Here is a 19425-nt window from a genome sequence, read left to right as displayed (position 1 = left end):
GTCCTCCGAAAGCTTGTTGTGGATATTGGTGTGCATCTGTGCCAGGTTAGGATATTCAAGGGACCATATTTGGCTCCAAAGTAAAATGCTTCTCCATAGGCGTGTTAATACTTGCATAACAACTTGCTACATCCTTAGACTGTGCATTTTCTCTTTGTTGTCAAAGCAAGAAAAGCACGGCAACAGTTTCAAAGCTACTTAAAAGCATGCTTTCTTTCCTTTGTTGCCGTTTGATGAATTTCAACTCTGTGTTTAGACTGTGCACACATCAGAAAACAAACTCAGCAGTCCAATGGCTCATTACTCATAAATCCAGGTCAAAGACAGTTATTACCAGTAAAGTACAACACAACCAGTGCAGTGTGAATTTTCTGTAGCTTGGTACAGAGTAAACCAATCACTATGGATATTGCATAAGACTTCATCCTTGTACTCTGAACTGTCGTAAAAGTTTAACACCTTTTCTCAAAACGGCATGTAAATATATAAAAGAACAGTGATTGTGTAACAAGTTTTAAAAAATGTTACAGTTCAAATTTCACATTTTACCCTTCTTGTGTTTTAGAGTGACCAGAGTGCACCGGTGTTTCACTGCTTCAATATTTCTAACATTTTCTAAATGTTTTATCAGCTCTGGTGGCCTTTATTGGAGCGAGGGGAAGACATGCGGCGAAGGTCATCGGGCCAGGACTTGAACCCGTGACGTCTGAGTCAAGGACCGACGCCTCCATACAAAACGTCTACCTCTTCACCACCCATAATGAGGAATAAAAAGATACAATTAAATTCTTAACCAGATGTAATCACTGCAGTTTCCAAGCCAACTGCAGGACAACTATATGAGCTCATACAAGAGTCTAAATAGGCATTTTATTTATTAGGCCTCTTGTCAAAAACAACAGAAAGAACGTCACAGACATTTTTCTAAAAATCTCTGAAGAAAGTTGACTCATTCTGGGCTCCAGACAGAGACAGCTTCCTCTGCTTTTTGTATTTTACATTACATTAGGCGTGGGCTGGCTAGAACGGGAGAGTTTTGCCAAAATTTTTAGACCTTACAGTTTCAAAGCAGCTTAAGATCTCCATTCTCCCTGTGGGGGTTTAAATTATTTAATGAGCCATCAGAAAAAGTGATGAAGTAAAATAATTTTTTTCTGGTTTTCTGCTTAGAGCATAGCCGGATAAAACCCATATCTGTTGCTGCACACTGCTGGTTAGCTGACTAAAACATTTAGAAGCTTTACTAAAGGTTTCCACCTTACTACTACTTACTAAAGGTAATTTGCTCCAACAGCAGATAGCCTGACTAATTCATATCAAGTTACAGCAATTGTTTAAATCAGTACAGAAAAAGGTACGACCTACTCAATACAACTAAAGTTTATGCATCAAATTCAAATTAGCAATAAATAATTAAACAATTACTATTACAGCTGTAACTGATTTGCTACATCATTTGAAAAGTTGCAGGAAGCATATTTGCTTTGCTGTTTTATACAACACCAATTAGATAATTTTTGTTTTGGCGTTTTTGGTAAACATCATGATACTAGAGTAGCACAAGATTATGCTACCAAGACAATCTCTAATGCTTAGAAGAGATTTCTAAAACTGAAACACTGGGATAAAGTCAAATAAGAAACTTTGAGAATTGTGTTTTATGTAGCAACAAACAGCATCCGCATGGAAACGAAGACTTTGCTGACCTAAGCTGGGATGTGTGTGTCACCTAAAACAGTTTGCGTTCCCACTGGTGACTAATTATTGTTTTACCGCAAAATGAACCACATCAAGTATTTGCTTCAACACTCATCTCAGGGCAGACAACAGAATATTTTAAGTTTTACAAAGCAAAAATGGAAGAAACATAATTGCTACTGCCACTCTAAAAAGAAACAAAGCAAAAGAAAAAAAAAAAAAAAGAACTAAACAAAAAGGTTTTTGCAGACCGAGACGTTGCATACAAGCAGACACAAACAAAGTGAGTCATATCCGAAAGCGAGGAACCACAAAAACAGACCGTGACTTATTACGAAGAGGGGAGAATACAAATAAAGAGAGCGAGACGGAAGATGGATGAAAAGCGACCCGGTGCACCTTGAAGGAGAGCACCTTTACAGGCTCAGGCGGCCGTGTGTGTATAGCAGGCCGCGCGGCTACGTGTGCATATGGATTAAAACGTTCGCACAAAGACAGCGGGGTGAACAATAAGTGTTCATATCTGCGTGAGAGAGTGTGTTTGTGTGCAGCTGAGTGAGAGCCAGACTCCAGCTGAGAAGGGAGGCAATGGCAATTCCCACTGACCTGAAAACTGGCCAGGCAGCCACCTCAAAACACACACACACACACACACACACACACACACTAAAGACGGAGAATGTCACCGAGCATGAGCAAAAAATGATAGAAGGTGAAATTTAGAAACGCAGGACACAAAGTGATGGAGATGGATAAATGCACAACGAGGCGGAGAGGGGGATTATGAGATGAAACGGGAATCAACACCCTACTGCACTGCCAGCTCAAATCAGAATCGGAGGAAAAAGCGCAGATGGATGGAAAAATTGAGCAAGGGATCATGTTTAAAGCAAAAACAATAAAAGGTGCAATAGAGTGGGTTTAGATCTCAACAGAGACTTTGTATGGGTGGATGTGTGGCCCTTTCTCCCTTTTTCCGCCTCCTAAGGTCCCCCGCGGTCAAGAACGGATCCTCTTTCTCCCTTGTGCTCCCTTTTCAAACCCTCGTTCCCCCTCTCTTTTTCATACACTCTCCCTCCGTCCCCTCCCTCTTTTTTAGTGCTGCACTGAATGGCCCCCCTCCCTCTGATGACTGACTGATGAATGAAGTAGCTCTTTGAAGTCAAGAGTCACAGCAAGGCCGGTCAAGCGTGAAGAGATGCCCGGACAAAAGACGGCCGAGAGCGAAGGCTCGGAAAAAAGAGGGAAAGGAAGGGAGGAAAAAAAAACACGCAGGAAGGGGGTACATTCAGCGAGACAAAACGTCAAACGGCAAAACATCCATAAAGTCTGGAGGCGATGGAGGCAGGATGTGTGTGTGTGTGTGTGGACGGATAGAGAGTGTGTGCGAGTGGCAGCATGGTCTGCTTCTTTGCATGGGCGCCTCGGAGGATTTGCATGATGGTGCTCAAAATGCAAAGGACGGCATCACGCAAGCGTAGTCGTGATGGAGAGACAACTTTCTGGACTACAGGGACAGCCTGGGGCTTTTAAACTTTAAATGGGCTTCAAATATCTCTCCATGCAGAGCGATGGATCTCTGCACGACGCAGTCCAACTCCGCAATGATTTGAGTGACATTCCCATCTTAGGACATCATTATTACTCGTTTCTACTTGCATCTTTTAGCAAATAAATACAAAAGTAGCGAGAGGCGACCATTTATTTTTGGATACGCAGTGAACATGTATGGATCAGGCTTTTTACAGTCTAATAGGCGTTTACAGAGAAATTATCATAATGTTTGGAATCCAGGAAAAATAAATGATTTACAAGATAGTTCCTGCGTTTCTATCCTTTCATCTGATTTTTTTGTAAACTCAAAGAAAAGTGCAAATGTATGTTTAATAATTGTGATGCATTTAATGAATTAAAAACAAATCTGCTTTTTCGGCATTTGATCTGCAGATTACTCGAGTAATCAATTGGTGATAGATTATTTTGTCCCTTTAATTTACAAAAAAATTTTTTTTTTGTTTTGTTCTTTGTTTCTTCTGGTAAATTTTAAGGAAATGACACAAAGCTTTTGTCATTTAAGCAACCTCATTTTGCTTTTTATTCATTTTTCCAGGTAATGGATTTCTATTATTGTTGAATTTCACCAAACTCACCACGGTCCAGAAGTTCTGAGTCATTTATTCTTCCTTGGAACAGAAATAAGGGACTCCCAGAAGTTGAGTTTCTTTGGATGGGACACATTTAGAAGAGCGGGCCTCCAAAACACCCTGCAGTACCTTCTTCCAGCAGATCAGAGGGTTATTATAGGGGGGGGGATTGACATGACTAGGAACCCTGCAGCCTTAGAATGAGCCATCTGCTGAGTAGATTAAGAGGCAATCTGGACTATTCTCCGTGGAAGCTCCCTTGTGTTTTAATCTTGCATCTTCTTTTGTTCAAGTCTTAATACGTCTAAATAATCTGGCTTTGCTTCTTTTATATTTAGTTTCTTGTGAGCTCAGAATTGCAATATATTGTACAACTTTTGTTAACAGCTCAAATCCAGGGGTTTAGGAAATCAGGTGGATTTCAGCACAGAGCGATGTTTTTGATCTAGAAGTGACCCTATTTGTGGAATATGAGAATAAAGTTCAAAACACAAGTTCAAACATTGTTATTAAGCTACAAATATTTAAAACTTGTTATTAAAGTGCTGTATAGTGTTTTATTTGTAGCCCATTTACCTCCTAAACTTTCCAATTTGTGTCACTCTAAAGTCCCAATCTCCTGTATTACTATTTTATGTGATGGAGCAACACAACATAGTGGATTTTTTTTTTTTTTTATTGAATGATTAAATGTTTTCAGAAAGAAAGATCTGAAATATATTGTGCTTTTAATTCCGCTTGAAACAGCCAAAGCCTGCACACACAGCAACAATTTTATAACATTCCTCAGATTCCTAATTGGATTTTGAGTCGGACTTTGACTACACCAAAATATTTGACATATACCATTCCATTGTAGCTCTTAATGTAACGTTTATAATCTCTGTCCCAGTCTCAAATCTTTTGTAGCCTTCATTAGGTTTTTTCTTTTTTTTCCAGAATTAGCTTCGCCCATTTTAGCTAGTTTCTCATGCGTGACTGTATCTTAGGAATGCTAGGATGATGCGCAGCGTTTGCAGGCAGGCCAAAAAGTTTCATTTTCTGACCAAAAGATGTTCTTCTCGACACTCTTCTAGTGTGGAGTGCACAATTAACGGGCGTCTGATTGTACTGGATGTTTTTTTTTTTTTTTGTGGGAACTGAATAAGTGTCACATTTTGGAGTTTTATGTGTTAAAAAAACTTCACCTCGGTTGTGTTCGTCTATCACATAAAGTGCCAGCAAACTACAATGTTTGCCGTCGTCGTGTGACAAAGTGTGAAACGATAAACAAGCGCATGAATACTTTGCCAAGGTGCTGTGCTTTTGTAGATGTGTTTGGATTGTAAATGTCCCAGCAGTGGACGTTAGTCTTCAAAAAGTCTCCATAAATTCTCCGAATTGATTTAAAGAAAAGTACAAAACTGAGAGCAGCTGCAGCTTCGTTTTTCTCGACATCTTGACAGACAGCACAAGGCTGCTGGCAGACACATTTCATAGGCTGACGGATCAAACGGCTGATCTCAACATAACACGACTACTTCCTAAACTTCTCCTACGAGGTATCAAAGCAGTTCTGTTTTAACGGATTGACTGGTTGAACAGGTTCGAAACACCCACACCCTAGAATTCACTTTGTAATTTGGCAGTCACCCCAAGACCACCAGGTTTTTTTTTTTCTTCCCCCTTTTCTTCTCTTATCCAGGCGGGAAGGAAGAAAAAGAAAAAGAAGAGCAACCACAGAGGGGGAGAAGCAAAATGAGGGCTCTTCCATCATGCGGCTCCCCAGAGGAAGAACTCTACACTCGGCCCGTGTTTATCTCAATCTCACATCAGATCAGATCACCGGCAGATAAAGGCACATCCTGACACATCACTTCCTCTCTCTGAAAGAAGCTGACATGAGCTTGGGACCTACAACGACAGTGTGCTGGCAGGGGTGATGAAGAAGTAAAACTTTTGACAGGGCACGAAGAAAAAAAAAATACCAGGCACACTGAAAGAAAGTGAGTGAGGGAACGAAATATACTGTTGCTTGCAATTGGGAAACCTACATAAGACTGGCCCAGATCCACAGCGCCGAGAGGTAAAGAAGAGGAACAGGAAGCAGGGCAGCAGGAGACGAGGAGGTGAAGAGAGACTAAGAATAGTATAACTGGATTAGCTTTAACACTGACCTTTATTCTGCAGGGCGACGCTCACTTGCTCTCTCCTCTGCTCTTTGCTGCCGCTACAGGAAAGGTTCGTCCTACTTTTGAACTTTTGGAGTCACTTCAACAATGACTGCTCCGATACGGCAACAAAAATAAGAAACGAGTCGGGTGGAAACAAAACTACCAGCTGCTATTGTTTTATTCTCTTGGCTTAAGAGAAAAGTTTGACTCTTAAAAGTTAAGAGGCTAAAAAAAATGATACCTCTAAATTTTTACTTTTGCTTTGTGAATCGCTTTGCACTTGTGCATGAAAAGTGCAATGCAAATAAAGCTCATCAGAGCTGAGGTGTGAAAGCATATGGTTTAAACAAGACCAGATAAAAGAACCACTCTGAAACATAAATTTTTATGTTGCATTTCTTACTTTTCTATTAGTGCATAAATGTGGGGGGAAAAAGACACCAAGAGATACTTTTTGGGGATGTGTGCAGTTTCAAGATGCATCAACCTTGGTGATGAACGCCTCCTCCCCGAAGTGAAGCCACAACCGAGGAGCAGTGCAATGACAAATTGCTTTTTCTTTCCAGCCTTCACTTTGTTTTTATTTTCGAATGCCAACAGTGATCTAGATTTTCCCATGCACACACTGACACACATAGATAGATAAAAGACTGAAAACTTAAAACATGATGGACAAACCCCCCCCAAAGAAACAAAACATGATTATGTGTCAAAGCCTGGACTGGTTTCTGGTGTCAGCAAATGAGAAGTTATGTTATCTAAATTTTAATTCAATTTAAACATAGTTTATCTCAGAGGGAAGTTAAATAATGTTATAACTTATAATATCCGAGACGGTTTACACTTTTCAAGGCTAGGATCTAATTCCTTCCCTTTATATAAACAGTTTACCATGCAGGTTGTAGCTTCCCAAATCCATTTTACCTTACAACCCTACATTAAAGCCAAGCCATAGATTTCCACACTGAATATCTGTGTTTTTCATACAGAAAGAAGTGCATTCTCACTGTTTCAGCCAGCTGAGCGGCAGAGTGCAACAATATACCAGAGAAACTTTAGATTACTCCAGTGCGTTCACTGGCATCTCAATAAAACTTTAAACCATAGGAGAGTTTTCAAACCTGCTACTGGTAAATTGTTATCAATACAAATTGACTAAAAGACATGTAAAAAACATATCAAACATAGAGCACTGTCTCAAGAGGAGCACTAAATTCAATGGATTTGTGTATCGCCAAATGCCTATAAAAAGACGTTCAATCATAACATTAAACGGCAGTAAACGGTTCAGACATAAACTTGCACATCTTGTGTTTTGTTAATGCTGTGAAACCATGGTGAATTTCCTCCCATTTATCATACTGTGATAATCTCTTACAAGCCTGTTGCTTATTTTCTTCATAACATTTGTTAAGTCAGCTGCATGCGTTTGTGGGAAGCCTTGTGCCTCTAAAAGGAAACCATCTCAGCTATCTGAAACTCCTCCCATTAACTTAAAAAGGCAGTGCACGATTTGCATTTTTCCCACAATTCAATTAACACGCCTGTCAGCCTCTCCTCTCCGTTCACGGGCCTCTTTTGACCGCCGCCGACTTGCATGCACTGAAATGTAGAAGAAGAACTGATGCTTTGATTTGTTTATTTGCGAAAAAGAAGGGAGGAGAGGCTCCCAGATGACATCCTGTCTGAACCCGTCACATCCAGGAGCTAGAAAAGTGCCATTAATGGATGCAGAGAGCATTCTCTGGGGATGGCTTTCTCTTTGTCCTTCCCTGGCTCTGAGAAAGAGTAGATGACATGGAAGAAAGAATAGGACACTATCAGGTGAAGGCAGTCAGAGTTGATGAGCAGAAAGAAACCAGATGATGAAGAGGAGGCCAAACCGGGAAGGAGAATTAGTCAGACTTTGCTTCGAGGCAGGGTAATTACTTCAGCAGGGCTCTTGTCTGATTAATAGCCTGTAATCCCATTCTCATGGACAGCATACCATAGCATTCCATAGCACCACTCATTAACCAGCACAGAAATGCCCACTAATCACTCAGTCAATTTTTAGCTAGCAGAGCTAATGCTAGGCTAGGATAATCAATAGGCTGTAATCCTGTTGGCGGAGCCGCCGCAGCGTAGCGGCCCTAATTAGCAGCCATAGAAACGTCTGCTAATCATTCAGCGCACGGTTATTTGTCCACGGGGCCGCCGAGTCGACTCAGCCGTGGCGTTGGGCTGACGTTTGACAGTCAGCCGCAGAGGCCAGAACAGAAAGAGTGACACGGAGACTACCAGAAGCGGTGTAATGATTAAGAAGCCCATCACTCTTTGCTTTTCTCCCTCTTCCCATCCTCGCATCCAGGAGACGGTTTAGGAAGGCTCTGCGCTACGTTTTGTTGTCATTCAACTTTTATAAGTCGATGATAAAACCCACCCCGATCTATAGCTGCTGATCAATAATGAAGGCTTTGGGTGGGGAAACGGTAGCCCGCTGCAGACCACAGATGGAGACAGGTGTCGGTGTTAAAAGCGGATCCTGCTCCCTGTCCTGTCCTTTAAAAAGCGCCGAGGGGAGAAACAGCTGGGACAAAAAAAACGTCTGGATCGGCTTTAACTCAACTTGACCTTTTCTTGGCATGAGCCTTGCCGGTTTCCAGTTGATTTTACAGTATAATACTCCACAGTTTGGTCGCATTGAGGCCATTTAACAGTCCTAATCAAATACAACGAAACTATTGTCTGCAGAGTCAAACCATAAGCCCTGCGTGTTGGGAGTGTGGGGCCCTGCAGAGGTATACGCACACACTCCGCAGCTCAAGTCCAAACTTTGAATCGTGCGGCTGGGTTATACGTTACGGCGACCTGCGGATGAACTCGAGCTGAACCCCCGTAGTCAACAAGCAGCGAGGTGGATCGCTGAAAAGGACCTGTCAACACTCACCTCGAGCTACTGAGGAAGAAAAGGCATGGGGGACATATCTCACTCTTTTATGTGTGAGACTGCGCTCGAGTCGACTATCCTTTCACCGTCCCGTGAAGGGCGAGGCATAAAACCTGAAGAGCCCCTTCCTCCAAAGTATTATGAACTGTCGGCCAGATAATCAAAGGGTGAATTTAAGGCCTTGGAGTTTGTGTGTGCGAGGTGTTATTTGGGTGCGCAAAGTCAAAATAACAATTTTATTGCTGAAACTCATCTTAAAAACTAAAGATTTATCCAGACAGACCATTTCATGAAAGCTTTATTAAATCTAACTATGCTTGCATTTTCTAGACCATTCACTGTTCAGTTGTGGCACAGATGGGTCAGTTAGCTGAAAATGTTACAACTAAGAACAGAATAGTCATTAGTATGAACATATATCAATGTTGTGATTTCTGAATAACTACATTTTTCCAATTTTCTTTTGTCCTACAGTTTAAATTAAATCCTCAAATATGACTCGGTACTCTTGCACAGCCCCAACGTACCTAGTTCTTTACAAATGTAAAAATAGGCATTTTTACTGGTCTTTGTAGTGTAATTAAACCTCAGTCAAAACAGATGGCATCTCAGTTGAATTTAAAATTGGACTTTGACTAGACCAGGGGTGGGCAACTCCAGGCCTCAAGGGCCGGTCTCCTGCAACTTTTAGATGCGTCTCTACTTCAACACACCTGAGTCAAATAATGAGGTCGTTAGCAGGACTCTGGAGAACCTAACTGCACTTAGGAGGTGATTCAGCTGTTGGATTCAAGTGTGTTGGACCAAAGAGACATCTAAGAGTTGGAGGACACCGGCCCTCGAGGATTGCCCATCCCTGGACTAGACTATTCTAAAACAAGCCATTAAAAAGTAGGTCTGGTTAGGTGTTTAGTCTCAAATCATTTACAGTCTCCAAAGGATTTTCTTCCAAAAGTCCCTTGAAGGTATTCATCTTCTGGTCAATGGTTTCTCTGTCATTGCTAAAGTAAAACATCCCTACAACATAATGGTACGACTACCATGCTTTTTCCTGAGGATGGCCAATACGTTTAATGTAGGACCCATCTGACAAGAGACAAGACCACTTTCGTCCACATGCTTGCAGCAAATTGCAGAAGTGCTTTCAATTGCCAATATACTGAGTAAATTCTTTCCAAGAGCTGAGAATCACACTTGCCCCATAATGGAGGGAGAGCTGAGCTCAGTACAGCTGAAGGGAGTAACCGGATGGAGGGATGCTGGGAATGCTGGAGCGTAGTGCAGCCACAGTCGCGGGATGAGCGGCCGTAACCGGCTTTGGAGAGCATGGCCGCCAGCGCTTAAACCCAGTTAATCTGATTGGATTAACGGCAGAACTGCCCGACCAAAAACACAGAGCGCGTTTGCGAACGTGCGAGCACGTAGACACAGAGTACCACGCCTGGGTCTTTTAGTTTGTGCCAATCAGCTAGGACGGCCTTCGCAGCTTCCTAGAGTTCATCTGGATTCGAGGTCGTGCTGACTGACTGCTGGCATCACGCTGGGCAACCACATGCACATGCATCCGCTCTCATGCCCCCTCACCACCCAGCCCACCCACCCCCAACCCCCAACCATGCATGTGCTTATTCACAGAGCCATCATAGAGTGCAGAGATTTGTGCAGTGAATCTGAAACAAACCCACTGAAAGAAGAGGAATGCCCAGTGCTTGACAACCGTGCTAATCGACCAGCCCCCTCCCCAGCAATGAAGCTAAATGTTTTTACCCCCCCAGACCTTTATCTTTTCAGTCACTCTGACAGCTCCTCTCTTGTCTCATCCTCTTCATCGCCTTCTCCGTCGCCTCGCTCCTTGCCGGCAAACCCCTTTCCCCCTCGCCACAGCCTCACACATGTAATCACTCATTAGAACCAAGGCAGTTGTCCATTAGGCAAAGCAGCCATTTTGGAAATTGCAGCAAATCTTCCATGAAAAGACATTCCCTCTAATGCGGCAGTCACGCTCGGAGGGAAAGGGAGAGAAAGATGGCAAAGGAGGGAAAGAAAGACAAGAGGGCAGAGATGGAGAGAGGCAGGGAAAAGAGGGGGAGTGGAAGAAGTGAGGCTGAGAGACAGAAAGGGAGAGAAAGACAGAGCCCCCCCCCCGGCCATAAAGCCACCAAGCGAAAAAGCAAGCCTGCTGTTTGATTATGAAGTGACACCCTCACGAATGGAGGGAAGGATGGCAGCATGGAGAGAGGGGGTGTTTCGGAGGAGGCGAGTGAGAAGGAAATGAAGGGAAAAGGGAAGGGGTGATCTGAGAGAACGTGGAGACGGAGGCGGTAAAATTAGCCCCATCACTTTGCTTACCAAGGCACTCTCTAATGGAGAGTGCAGGACAAAAAAAAAGAAAAAAAAAGGCACCAACAACGTTGGAAGATGTGTGCAAGCCTGCAAAAGGACAGATGGTGCCCCCCTATTCCCTCCATCCATCCCAAAATGTGGCTCTAATTTGAGTAAAGTGATAGGAACCTCCTTAACCAATTACAACTCCCATCTCTTAAAGCTTGCATTACGGCCTGTTTCTGGCAATCATCTCTAAATGTGTGTGCATATGTGTGTGTGTGTGTGTGTCAGTGTGAGTTCATCCAAGGAATCAACGGGAAACATTAGAGCAGATATGAGATGTTTGAAGTGACTGATGGTCTGTGAGCGGCGCTCTGCTGAGTGTGTGAGATCCGTTCTCCCACAACGCAACTGTTCATCTCCGCCTCGCCCAATCACAGATCAGCGACAGACCCGACCGTTTGGTACACACACGTCTCATCTCTGCCCGGCTCACTTTCACCTTACCTACATCATCTTACTAAAGTATTCGCACACTTTGAACTCTCGTATTTCATCGCACACTAGCACATAATTCTGAATTAAATGAGCTAGTCATCATTTTCTTTTTACCACAGCAGATCTGAAAAGAGTGGTGGGTATCGTCCTTACTCCAACACCCCTAAATTAAATTGAACGCTCCAATAGTTGAGTCCCATTCTGCTTTGACAAATAGTTCAAGATTTTTTGTTTTTAGCTCCATCCATCATTAGCTCACCAGCTTCGCAGCATCCTGTCAGCATGATGCTGCCACCACCATAAAGAGATTGTGTGTATGGAGTGTTGGAAGTTTTGCATCAAGGCCACACAGTTGCATTTGTTTTGCTCACCCTCTGCATGCTTGCTGTGTACATGGCAGAATATATCAGGTTTTAGGCAATAAATAAAAACTTAAGGGGTAAAAAAATGATCTCGGAAAAAAAATTGGGGGTTGGATTTTACATTGAAAGATGCAGTTAAACATCATTAGAGCGCAGCTGGTCAGTTTATACGGCAGATGGACTTTGATTTATTGCATAATGATGAATAAACATGGGAAAGTATAAACTGTTCTTCAAACAGACGAGCTAGTGAACATCCAAATGCTTTTAGCTGCCATTGAATTGTTCCCATTTTCTTAGCAGACTTATTTTTAAAACAGTCTGGACATCTGGTTGTCAAAATCCATCTTTAAATTGTTCAATTCACACTTGCTTTTTGCAGCAATTCGAATCATTTGCGTGAAAATCCACTTGACAGCTGCAGGGGAACCCAGCTGCAGAGAGGGAGCGAGATAGAGATGATGGATCTCGGCACATGGGCCGATGCTGCTGCATGGTCGAACATTTCTGGATGAGCGCGTTTCTCTTTCCTGCTTCTCATAAGTACAGATTTCACTCCAAAACCACTTCCTCTGAGAAAGTGAGCAGATGTTCCGTATGTGCAATGTGTATGTGTCACCGAGGGTGGATTTCCTCCACGCCGACGAGACGTACAGCTGATCTGAAAGCTTTGCCCCGACGCCGCCACGCAAAAGCCCCCCTTCGCTGAAGAACACAGATGATCTTTTTCACACTTTCGCTCGTCCTCTTGCCCGAAGACAAACGCTCCCCGCATGAATGTGGTGCTGTGATGGAACCAAAACAATGAGCTCAGCGAGAAAAATGAAAAAAAAAAAAAAACCGAGGGCAATGAGACAAAAACGAGAGGCAAACGTAGATGTGACAGCGAGAGAATGTGCTTCTAGTTTCCATTGTTGTGTTGCACATAATGTGGAGAGGCACCGCTTTTCTTCGGGGTGTTATTAAGCTTATAGTTCGTTGTTTCTGCTGTCAGGACAGATCGGATAGCTGATTTAACCTGAGGGCAGAGACCGTCTCTGTATGCAGACCTTTCTTCTTCTCGCTCTGCTCTGGGTGCACAAAGAGAGCGAGTTCGAAACGTTGCTCGCAAAGTGGCAAAAGCCCGTTTACCCCGCGTGCGCGCCGACCTCTCGGCTCGAGGTGCACAATGACCGAGCACGTTATCACCTCTGACCGGAGTCGGGGATTTGGGGAGGGGGGCAGACCACAGGAGTCAGGGCTGACGCCAGAGTAGAAAATACCAGGGTTAATGTGTGCATGTGTGTGTGTAAGTCCCAGCAGTAATAATCACTCGGATTAGAGCGGAGCCAAACCCCCGCAGGGTCCTCCACCTCCTCCTCCCCCACCACCCAGTTCCAGAGTATCCTGCCCAGCCCAGGCAGCAGCACTGATCCCCAGTTGGAGCCATCATGGGAAGCTATCACCCCAAACAAATTTGAGTCTTACTTCTGAATCCTTCTTTGTCCTTTTAATCAGTAAAAGTCAGAAAAAAAAAGAAAAGAAATATTGACCAAGCTTGGGCAACACAAAGGCGTTCAACAAGCGCACCCTTCGGCCGCAAGGGTGCAGTGAAATGGAAGTTGATACAGCCGTCAATATGTCTGTGTGAGGGATGCAGCATGTGGGCTACAACAATGGGGAGGCGTGGGGAGGAAAGTGGGTTACACCCTGAAAAGACTCTGCATCGATGTCTGGGTATCTGGCAGTCAAAACAAGGGATTATCACCGAGTGCTACACCAACCCCACGATGAAATCAGCCAAAGCTCGGAGTGTAATTCGGTGGGAGGGCAACCTCTGACTGGCATCCATCAGCAAATGTCAACGCTTCCGTAGCATCTGTGGCAGAACGCCTGGTAACGTCAATCAATCTCTGTCTCAATGTTTCCATTATCGTCCCATTATTTCAAGAGGAGGCGAGCAATTCTGGTCATTCTTCTTTTATCCAGAACATTCTGCCATCTGGTAATAAGAAGGTATCTGTTAATTAATTAAGAGTCGCTCTGATTGTGTCGATGGGTTAAGGTATAGTGCGATGACGCTGTTAAATAAGGTTCTGTTTACTCGGTGTCACAACTATAGGGAAGATCTAATCAATCAGAAGGCCTATATGTCGTTATCGGCCAGGAAAGGCCTAATCGGTACATCTCTGGTCAAAACGATACTTTTGAAGGAAATGTATAAAGTTCAAAAGGGTTCAATCGAGAGGCTAAAGAAAATGGCTTATGTTTATAACAAAAACAGAACGCTTGACATTTAAACAGATAATGTGATAATTTATTAGGTTTTAATTAGAAGAATTTGAATTATAAATACTCCAATCAGTCTTTCCTGGTTGGTTCTGAATCCTGGTTCTCTGTTTTTATCTGATAGATCAGAATAAAAATAGAAAAAAAAAGAAAGAAATTACAATATAATCCTAATTTATATCTTAAAGCATAACAACCCCTGGCTGACTTTTTATTAAGCTAAACAAAGTTGATGAAAGTAGATGTTGAGAAACTGATTCTCCAGTATTTTACCCGGCCAACACCAGAACCGAACAAGGGAAAATCGGCTGATTTATGCATTTGTGATCGGTGCATGTGTGACTAGAAACACACACTTTAATGAACACTTTAAACTACGACCTCTATGCAAGAAACCTTTAGTTTCTCTGCTGTGCATTTACAAGCCACCTGAAAATTAAAACGAAACAAAAAACAAGGAACGGAATTGGCAAGAAGATGCCTGATCAGTTCAGCTCTAGACATTGCTGACAAGAAAAACACTTTCCAGGGGTTGATATGAAATAATAGAACCAAAAACCGCTTCTGATGCAATAAAAGTTACTGAATAAATATAAATGTTAAATGCTGAAAAGTGAATGCAATGTGTTAATAATTTATTACCTTTCAATAGGTGGAATGTATTCTATTTCATCTCTAATTAGTCCATTAATCTTGATTACGGTGCCTCCCTCCTTCCTTGTTGGTATGAAAAAACCCCAGCCAAATTAGCTTATAACTTTACAGGCTACGAAAGGAATTTTTAAACTAATAATATAAAAAACTAAGTAGTCTGGTTTAAAAGTTTCTGCAGAACAGGTTCCAACTACATCAGACTGATCCGAGCTCTGGTTTCCAGACATACCGGACTACCGGGCTTCGTTACAGGATTTAGTTAAAGCAAAACACGTCCCGGTTTTTACCTCTGGTTCTTCTGCTTGTTCTCCTTCTTGTTGAGGACCCCCGGCACACAGTTGGTGAGCTCGGTCCAGTCGGCGTGCAAGCCGCAGCTCCAGCCGGTGGAGAACCGCGAGAAGAGCCAGGTCTCCTTGCGGTTCGGCCGGTAGCAGGTACACTTCTTCTGGCCCGGTCTGCAGTCGCAGGGAACCTCCAGGCGGACATTCTGGACCAGGTGCCGACCGAAGGTAGTCCCCCCTGTCTTCTGGATGTGCAAAAACACAATCACGTCCTCCCCCTTGATCTGGAAATCGATGGTCCTCTCCAGGTCCCTGACGGGGAAGTAGTATTTCTTAACGTAGTGGGGGTCCGGAGTGGGGAAGATGTCCCCCTCGTCGTCCTCCGTGAAGTAACCGTGCGGGGAGCCGAAATTGATCACCCCGGGGGCCACGTACTGATAGAGGATCAGCATAAAACACACGGATCCGATGACGATCAACAAGAATTTGCTGCTCCTCTCGACCATGATCCTTCCCAGTGCGGTGGTCCCTGCAGCACGCTACCATTTCCCAGTCAAGCCGACAACAGAGAGCGGAGCGCTCGGCTGCTTCATGTTCGCTCTCTCCGCCAACAAGCGCTCGTCGTCGGGGCTCAAATGTGGCTCAGTCCGTTCCGAGGCGACCGGCGAAGTTGGTTCATGGTTCTGTGAGAGCGTTCAACTCGGTGAAAGACGCATTGTAAAACTCGCTGAAAGCCCACCCCTCGGTGGCAGACCCCTTCCCCGCCGTGTACTTTCCGCTGGTTACCAGTCAACACAACAAGCTCACTGCATCACAGCGGAGCTATGTGTACCCAGGATGCAGCGCGAAACCCACCTTTTCAACCTCTCTCTCCGACAACACGCCGAAAGGGAGAGTCGGTTTAATTTGTTGGTTGACGGCACACGGCTGCGTCAGACACTTCGAGCCAATGAAATTACGGCAAATTTTCACATTTTCAACTTACAGACACGAACGCTAATGTATTTTAACAGGATTTTATTTGATTTACCAAAACAAAGTAGTCCAAAATTATGAGTTGGAAAGAAAATGACATGTAATTTTTAAGTTTTTTTTTTTTTTTTTTGCATTTATACCCTTTTACTGTGATATCCTTCAATTAAATCCAGTGCAATGAGAACACAAGAGGACCCCAAATAATGAAATTTAATGAATAATGAATTGAAATTTTGACTTGGCTGTCTACTTGATGTGACTAATTGGGCAAGGAGATCATCATAGAACCAGCCAAAATGTCATTGAGACTGCAGAGATCCATAACCCACATAGAAGATAGGAAAACTACTAATTGTACAGTGAAATTTAAGGGAGAGTGGCAGGTAGCTATAAGAAGTCACATATAGCAGACAAGTGTTGTGATTTTTTTTTTTTTCTGGGATAAATACAAACAGTGAATGGGAGCCTTAATTATCCTCAGTCAGCCACATAGAAACCTATGTGGCTTCTATGTGGCTGCATAGAAAAAATTAATTACCTCCTCCTTATGCAGTCCTCTTTTCACCTCTAAATTTTTAACCTCATTTTATGCTGCTTAAATGGAAGGTAGCATTAACTTTCCGTGCCTATTCAATAAAACGTTGCTCAGGAAATTAATCCAAAGACACTGAGGGGAGATTTACAAGCCTGTAACAGCACCAAGGAGTCAGAGCTTTAAGAGGTACTCCACACAGACGTGTCCAGGGCACAGGATGCAACAGTTACTTTCCTGCCGATCAAAGGACAGCCACACAAGTCTCCTACCTGGACTAGGAGAGAAAGGACTACCAGTCAGGTTTAAAAGCCATGGTGTTACTGTATCTGACTGGCACTGTTGTCTTGCAGGAAGAAGGTCCTGGGTTTGAATCCTGGTGTACGGATTTTACAGGTTCTCCCAGTGTCTAAGTGAGTTCTCTCCAGGTACTCCAATTTCCTCCCACAGTCCAAAAAACATAACCAGTAGGTTAACTGGTTTATGTAATTGTCCTTATGTGGGCTGTGTGCATGCATGGTTGCTTTTTCCATCTGTCACTGTGTTACCCTGCAATGTATTGGTGACCTGTCCAGGGCGTACTCTGCCTCTCACCCGATGGTTGCTAAAGATAGAGGTCCCACACCTCCTGCTGAGCCTGAATAGATAAACATTTAGATAATGGATAGATAGCAAAGCAACCTGGGCCTTATTAACACATTAACAGTTCTACAGGCTGATCATGCAACGATACACTGATGCACTAATTCATGCAAAAGGAGCGTTGACCAAGTATTAAGTTACTGTTTAAAGAAATCTTTTCAATGAATGAATGAATTAATGAATGAATGACTTAATCAAGTTTATTTGCACAGCACATTTCAGCAACATTGCAGTTCAAAGGGATTGTGAAAACATAAAAGAAAACATATTTAAACTGTCATGAAGACCAAGAGCAAACATATTTTGTCAGGTGCCATCATTAGAGTCATTAATACATGTTGGTTAATGTTCCATTTATTATGGTAGCAATTCTAAACAGCTGGGGTTTTAGTTTTGATTTATAGGAACTCAAATGTTTTTTTTTGTCAGTTTATTTTATGTATAATCCCATTTTCTATGATATTTGGGATCTTTTTTTCATGAGATGTAAGCTTTGACATGAAAAAAATACACAATGGGTTTAGTGAATTACTGAATTACATGTCTTTTTTTTTGTAACATTGCATTTTATTGAAAAGCATTTAATTTACTTCAAATTAAAATAAAAAAAATATCTTATTAATCACAAAGGGAAACTGAATCGGTACCTAAATACAGCTATTGTATTGTGGCGTTAGGGGTTGGAGTGCCAGCCATTCAGTGTTTCTAACATCTTTATCAGAGGAAAACCAGAGTCTTGAATTGATTAGAATATGTTGGTTGAAAGTACCTTTTGAAAATAAGTCCAGATTTCAGTTTTAATTTTTGTTTGTTTATTTTAGTGGTCTAATCGGTTTATATTCGTATTCATAATCGCAAATGTAACAGAAACAAAATCCTAAAAAAAAAAAGCAAACAAACATCAGACTATGTGCAATTAATCTGTTTAATGTGCGTCGGTGAGAGAAATGAGTTACTAAAAATAAGCTTTTCAACAATATTCTAACTGAATGAGGATGACTGTGTTGTGTTAGGATTCAGTAGAAAAATAATCTTAAGAAGAACGCACTCTTGCTGTGTATTAAAAAAGAAACTTAAGATAATAAAAAAGTACCGTATTTCCCCCCCCAAACTTTTACTTTCTATTTCGATGACGATAAAACGCTTCTCACGTCAACAGCACAGTCGAGCTGCCTGACAACCATGAGATCAACAGCTGCGGCTGCTCCTCTCCGCGCTGCTCCCGCTGCTGGTCAATGAGCGGTCCTGCTGCTGCTGCTGCTGTTCAGTTTGACCGATCAATTAGTCTGGCATGTTAATGTGAGTCCCGCAGGATGCTGATTGGCGAAGAAGGCTGTAGACGTGCGGTAGTTAAGGCGTGTTAAGTCTACGCTGGGCGTTATCAAGAGTTTCACACACGGCGTAGCGGATCTGTACTGTGATAATGAATCCTGTGCGTGTGTTTTTGGCTGAGCAGCCAGACCTCAGATCTTGAGGTGAAACTCAAATCAGCGGTGAGATCAGCCCAATCAGCATGTTTGGGGCTGTGAAAGCAGCGGTTGGGCTTTTCTTGTGGTGGTTTAGATTAGAAACTGGTTAGGGTGTGTTTTGGGTTTAATTTTGTTTGTGTGTTCATCCAGACTGTCAGTCTGTGTGTTTTCTGTGATGTTTTAGTTTCTGCGGTTTCCCAGTTGGCCATTGCAGTTAAATTTATGCTCAGTGGATGATTTTTAGTTGGGCCAGGTGTTCCCTCTTTATGGATCCATCAATATCACTGCAACACTTTCACTGGCTCTGCAATAACATTGTAAACGAATTACTTCAGCGTCCCCCAACTGGTTAGGTAACACAAAAATCACGATGTGCAAATAACTTTGTGGTTTTCACAAGTGAAAAACACAACATTAATACATTTAATTATTACTCAAATTAATCAGAAAATATGTCAGAGTGAATGCAATTATCGCAAATCTTCTGAGGTTTGT

The 19425-nt window shown here is 42.7% G+C and overlaps 1 protein-coding gene across 1 annotated transcript in view; it reads right to left on the bottom strand.

Moving 5' to 3' along the window:
• hs6st1a (heparan sulfate 6-O-sulfotransferase 1a) overlaps positions 1–17076 on the bottom strand; it is a 66519-nt gene extending 49443 nt beyond the window's left edge. Inside the window, exon 1 of the mRNA XM_014999763.2 lies at positions 15319–17076. Coding sequence (XP_014855249.1) covers positions 15319–15818 — 500 coding nt within the window. The 5' untranslated portion in view covers positions 15819–17076. The remainder of the gene's footprint in view (positions 1–15318) is intronic.
• Positions 17077–19425: the final 2349 nt, after the last annotated feature.

Source organism: Poecilia mexicana, unplaced genomic scaffold (genome assembly GCF_051168715.1).
Source record: "Poecilia mexicana isolate PSO_F unplaced genomic scaffold, ASM5116871v1 scaffold_22, whole genome shotgun sequence".
Taxonomy (NCBI): Eukaryota; Metazoa; Chordata; class Actinopteri; order Cyprinodontiformes; family Poeciliidae; genus Poecilia; species Poecilia mexicana.
Note: the sequence above shows the minus strand (reverse complement) of the source record. Positions and strands in the feature narration are given on the sequence as shown.